This window comes from Tasmannia lanceolata, unplaced genomic scaffold, assembly GCF_043159265.1.
Source record: "Tasmannia lanceolata isolate RefF3 unplaced genomic scaffold, GAP_Taslan_0.1 ptg000012l, whole genome shotgun sequence".
NCBI lineage: Eukaryota > Viridiplantae > Streptophyta > Magnoliopsida > Canellales > Winteraceae > Tasmannia > Tasmannia lanceolata.
This window is the reverse complement of record NW_027518689.1, coordinates 41,567,941-41,573,940: the sequence shown is the minus strand read 5'-3', so window position 1 is coordinate 41,573,940 and position 6,000 is coordinate 41,567,941. Positions and strand designations below refer to the sequence as shown.

Below are 6,000 nucleotides of genomic sequence, written 5' to 3'. Positions count from 1 at the left end.
GGATAGAGGCAAATCCTGAGAAAATCAAGGCGGTGATGGAGCTGACTCCGCCCAGAACTATCAGAGAAGTACAGCGCCTAACCGGATTAGTAGCTGCCCTGGGGAGGTTCATCCCTAAGTCCGCAGAAAGATGTCTTCCGTTCTTCAACGCAGTCAAGGGTATAAAAACCGCGCCCTGGACTTCGGAGTGCTAAGCGGCATTTGAAGAGCTGAAGCAGTACTTATCGTCTCCACCGTTGCTGTCCAAGCCAGAGCCAGGAGAAGAGCTGATTCTGTATCTCTCAGCGGGACCTTTGGCAGTTGCAGCAGTACTGTTCAGAGAGGAGTACCACCAGTAAAAGCCGATCTACTATGTCAGTAAGGTCCTCCATGATGCAGAGACAAGATATCAGCGAGTCGAGAAGCTCGTATACGCCCTCGTTATGGCGGCCAGAAAATTAAGGCCGTATTTCCAGGCGCATACAATCAAAGTCCTGACAGGACAGCCCCTGAGGCAGATCCTCCACCGTCCAGACACTTCAGGCCGACTTGTGAAGTGGGTCGTGGAGCTCAGCGAGTTTGACATCAAATATCTGCCCAGGCCAGCAATCAGAGCTCAGGTTCTTGCAGACTTCATAGCTGAATGTACCATGCCAGATTCAGACCCCGGGTCAGAAGCAGAACCGGTTATATCCGAGCAGCAGATCGAAGCCGAAGCGGTTCCGCTTCCCGGGCTTGAGAGTGCAGCTCCTCCGACCAGTCCGCTTCCATGTTCTGAAGAGCCGCTCTGGGAGGTATATGTCGACGGGTCTTCAAATAAAAGTGGCAGCGGTGCCGGACTAGTTCTCACAGGACCAGATGGCTTTGTCCTGAATTATGCCCTGAGGTTTGGATTACGTGCGTCAAACAATGAGGCAGAGTACGAAGCGCTCATCGCCGGAATGAACCTCGCCATTAAGGCCCGCGCTCAGAGACTGAAGGCGTACTGCGATTCACAGCTAGTCGTATGTCAGATCCAAGGAGTATATGAGGCCCGAGAAGAGCGAATGATAAAATATCTACAAAGGGTCCATGACCTGGCCAGCAAGTTCGCAAGTTTTGAGGTCATCAGAGTCCCCCGGACTGAAAATACAAAGGCTGATGTGCTCTCAAAGCTAGCGGCATCAGGCTACACCGCTCTCAGAGAAATCCGTATGGAGTTCCTAAAGACCTCCAGTATTGATGAACAGCCCATCGTAGTAATGCAGATCGACGATGAGCCGTGCTGGATGGACGAGATCATCAGATATCTACGCAGCGGAGAACTCCCCGGGGAGAAAAAAGAGGCCCGTAAAGTCGTGCAGCGAGCAGCAAGGTTTTCACTTGACGGAGAAACTCTGTACAAGAGATCTTACACCCTCCCGTACTTGAAGTGTCTCCGGCCAACTGATGCCCTGTACGCCCTGCGAGAGACCCATGAAGGGATTTGTGGAGAGCATCTTGGGGGCAAGGCCCTCGCCATCAAAGTCCTTCTAAGGGGCCTGTACTGGCCTACATTGAGACAAGATGCACTGAGCCTTGTGAAGAAGTGCGAGAAGTGTCAGAAATTTTCTCCCGCCGTTCACCAGCCTGCCGTGCCAATGGCTCCGATCATGAGCCCTCTCCCTTTTGCTATCTGGGGAATGGACATCTTAGGTCCTTTTCCGCCGGCCTCCGGAGGCCGCGAGTTCGTCGTTGTCGCCATCGACTACTTCACTAAGTGGGTAGAAGCTGAACCTCTGGCCAAGATCATCGAGCAGAACGTCCAGAACTTTTTCTGGAAATCAGTGTTGTGCAGATTCGGGATACCCCGGGTCCTCATAACAGACAATGGCAAACAGTTCGACTCAAGGAACTTCAGAAAGTTTTGTGCAGATCTGAAGATTGAGCAAAAGTTCACTTCCGTGGCGCACCCTCAGACAAATGGACAGACCGAAGTGACGAACAGGACTCTGCTGCAGGGGATAAAGAAGAGACTGGATGATAAGGCCGGCCGCTGGGCTGACGAGCTGTACCATGTGCTCGGGGCGTATCGGACTACCCCACGCACTGCAACGGGTGAGTCGCCTTTCAATCTCTCATTCGGAACAGAGGCTGTGATCTCGGTTGACATCGGCATTCCCTCCCCAAGAATTGTTCACTTCAATGAACAGCTTAATAGGGACGGGCTCCGTGTCAACCTCGACTTGCTTGAAGAAGTCCATGAGGAGTCAGAGATCAGGGCCGCAGCGTATAAGCAGAAGGTGTCTAGATACCATGACACGAAGATCCGACCAAGGGAGTTCCGCACAGGCAACCTGGTTTTGAGGAAAGCGGCCGTCTCCCAGTCAAGAAGGGTGGGCAAACTCTACCCGACTTGGGCAGGGCCGTACCGAATCAAAGAGGTCATCCGTCCAGGAAGCTACCGCCTAGAGACACTTGACGAGCAGCTGCTGCCGCACGCCTGGAATTCCAGAAATCTTTGAATATACTATCAATAGTCTTTTCCTTTGCCCTTGAAGGCCTGTAAAGAATCTCTGTAATTAAATTTCAAAGAGAAATAAAGTGGAGTTGTCTCTGAACTGTGTCCCTCACTTTTGAGTCACTAGTATATGCCAGCTCCCCCATCAAAAGACTCTAAGTGTTTGCAGACTTAGCTCTCATTCTAAGTGTTTGCAGACTTAGAGAACGGCATTGGTGCACTCCGGCGCGTCCAATTTGGTGTGAAGATCAGTTCCGACCACATGGACCCGCCCTAGTGGAAACCACCTCAAAGACCTGCCCGGCCTGGCCGCCCTTAGCCGGAGCCGGACAGGATATGGCGCAATCGCTAAACGCCAAAAGATCTGCCCGGCCTGGCCGTCCACAGCCTAAGCCGGACAGGATATGCATAATCGCTAGACGCCAAAAAGACTAAGTGTTTGCAGACTTAGAGAGCGGCAGTGGTGCACTCCGGCACGTCCAATTCGGTGTGGAGATCGGTTCCGACCACATGGACCCGCCCTAGTGGAAACCACCTCAAATACTCTAAGTGTTTGCAAACTCGGAGACAGAAGTGGTTCACTCCGGCCAATGACATCCGGTTAACCACTCCGGCTCGGCAGAAAGATAGAAGCACAGACGTCATAAATACAAAAAACAAGGCAGCCGTACAGACAGTTAGACAAAATTGAACTTGTATTCATATCACAAAAGTGCTCTTTTCGCCGAGCTGGCTTACAAAGAATGAGCCTCGTCGGCCGTTACAAAATTTTACAAACAAAAATTAAGGATAGGAGCAAGAGGGCGGCCACTCAGGCCTCCCCGTCGGCCACCTCGTCGGTGACTGCCTCTGCAGTAAGGGCTGCAGCTTGGCCGGCCTCGGCGGTTGGAGGGGTGACCTCGGAAGCCAGAACGACTTCCTGTTCTACCTCGATGGGTTGGGAGGAGTCCAGTTCGCCTTCTTCCTCCTCGTCCTCTTCCTCATCTGGAGGTGCATACGGGTCGTCCAGTCCGTCGAGAGAGATGTCGGGGTGAGCCTTCTTAACCTGCTCGGAGCAGAGAAGGAACCCCGCCTTATAGGCTTGGAGACCCAGGTTGAAGAACTGTGTGTCCTTCCTCTCCTTGGTCTTCTGCACGGCCTCCCGCACTGCCACTTTCACGGCCGCCTCGATAGCCGCCTTTTCTCTCTGATCGGCTCTCTCCCTCACGGTTAGGAGATCCTGCACGGCCTGGTTCTTGACCCTCTGCACCTCGTCCTTGAGGCTGTTGCATTCGGCCTCTTTGACCTGGACAATTTCACTAAGCCCGTTCTTGTCCTTTTGGAGCTCGCCCTTCTCGGACTGTATCTGTGTGAGCGTCTCAGAGAAGAGATAACTCTTCTTTGCCATATCCCTAGAGTACACTTGGAGCTGATAGAGGGCGGAGGCGATCGCCTCTGCACAGGTCTCCGGCGCCTCTTTCTCGACTTCCCGTCGGTCACGTGGGAGGACGCCCTGGTACATCAATTCTGTGGCCACCCGGCTATCACCCAGGCCGGTGTCCGTTTTCTGCACCGCCCAGTTTGGGTGGAAGACATTGTCACCTCTCGCTGCCGTGGCGGCAGGGATGCCCAGGACTGGCCCGCTGTGTTGGGGCTCTGTCACCTGCGCAGACCCTGAGCTCTGCCCGACGAGATTTGGCCGGCTCGGCTTAACTGCAAGCATATGTGTCGCCCGGCTGCTTTTGAGAGGCTCAGCCCGTGCGACCATCGCCGGAGTCGACTCCGGCACCTTTCTTTTCTTGCCCTTAGGTTGGGGCTGCTCAGGCGTTGGGGACGCCTGGGAGCTCTGCCTGATTCTGTCCATCATGGACATCTGCTTCACCATTTCTGAACGTGAAAACAGAACAGAGTTAGAACTATAAAAAAAAAAGGAACAGTTCAAAAAATAAAGAGCTGGCCTAAAAAAGTCTACGTACGTGCCGGCGTCGCACGGCTGATACCGAGCTCTACCAGGATGGCCTCTTCGGAGAACTCCGAGCAGTCTATTTGACCGCGCTTCAGCTCTTCTTTGATCAAAACGAAGGTCATGTAGTCATAGCCCTTAAGGGCTGGCTTCCGACTAAGGTTCTTGGTGTCTGGCGTTCCCCACTCCAATGAGACCGGCCAGTGGGAGCCCTGCTCGGTGTCCCTAGCGTAGAAAAACCTGTTCTTCCATGTGTGAATGGAAGTAGGTATGCCAGTGATCATTTTTACTTCGGGCCGTTGGCTGATGTAGATCCAACCGCCGTCCTTGTGCCTCTTCAGATGCGCACACATCCTGAAGACGGGCAGGGTGGGGTTCCTACGGACCCGAACTCCCAAAAGGTGCAGAAAGCCGACCAGCGTCCTCCAAGAGTTCGGCACGACCTGTGTAACCGACAGCCCGTAATAAGTTAGCACCTCGACAAAAAATGGATGCAAGGGAAGCCTGAGCCCTGCCCGTAAGGCTTCTTCGTATAGGCAGAGATCTGCACTATCGTTGCTGGCCCGGTCCCCTTCAACGGCCGCCCTCAAAAGGTACCGGTCAGCGATACAGTATTTGTCCCTGACGGCCTGAAGTTTGCCCGGCCCCAGATGATTCACCTCGTACAGGGCCCCGACGTTGTACTGTGGGTTGGCCTCCATCCGTGCCTCCGCTATCACCTCCACGGGTGCGCGCGGCAAGCGAGGAACTTCAGCGTGTTCTTCGTCGTCGCTGGTTTCTACCCGGTGCGGTCCGTCCCCACGGACCAGGATTGTGTCTAAGTCCACAATCTCTTCCTCTCCGCTCTCCTCGTCTACTACGATTATTATCTCCTCATCCTCAACACCAGCCTCCGCAGGAGAGGCCGGCCTCGTCCTCTCCGACGCCCCGGACCCAGTACTACTACTAGTCGAACCGGACTCCTTTGAGCCGGAGTCCGACTCGGAACTAGTGCTAGACATTAAAAGGGAAGAAAAGAAAAGCTAAAAGAAATTACCGAACTGAGGTGCTGACTGAAGATCTCCGAGCTCACTGATCCGAGGCGGGCAGAAATTTGACTAGCCGAGTAGCAGAGAAGGAGAGGAGAATGTGAAAAGTGAAAATGAGGAGTAAAAACTCCGGTATATATAGGCTTGGAAGAGCGGGAAAAATCCCGCCCTTTTCCCACCAGCCGGAGTGCGCCACGTCACCTACCGCATTAAATGCGCCGCTCGCATTAAATGCACCGTCCGCATTAAATGCGAGGTACAAGTTCCAAAGCGCAAAGTGATGACGCCAGAAGACAGAAGATCTGTCCGGCCTGGCCGTCCAACGCCTTAACCGAAGCCGGACAGGATATGGCGCAATCGCTACGCGACAAAAGACCTGCCCGGCCTAGCCGCCCAGAAGGCTTAGCCGGACAGGATATGACGCGTTCGCTAGAAGACAGAAGATCTGTCCGGCCTGGCCGCCCAGAAGGCTTAGCCGAAGCCGGACAGGATATGGCGCAATCGCTACGCGACAAAACACCTGCCCGGCCTAGCCGCCCAGAAGGCTTAGCCGGACAGGATATGACGCGTTC

General features: G+C 54.0%; 1 protein-coding gene across 1 annotated transcript; it reads left to right on the top strand.

Moving 5' to 3' along the window:
• Nucleotides 1-422: 422 nt before the first annotated feature.
• LOC143888819 (uncharacterized) lies at nucleotides 423-2,462 on the top strand. The gene is made up of 3 exons (XM_077393216.1): nucleotides 423-865; nucleotides 1,064-1,464; nucleotides 1,873-2,462. The coding sequence occupies exons 1-3, from the start codon at nucleotides 423-425 to the stop codon at nucleotides 2,460-2,462; spliced, it is 1,434 nt and encodes a 477-aa protein (XP_077249331.1).
• The last annotated feature ends 3,538 nt before the right edge of the window (nucleotides 2,463-6,000 follow it).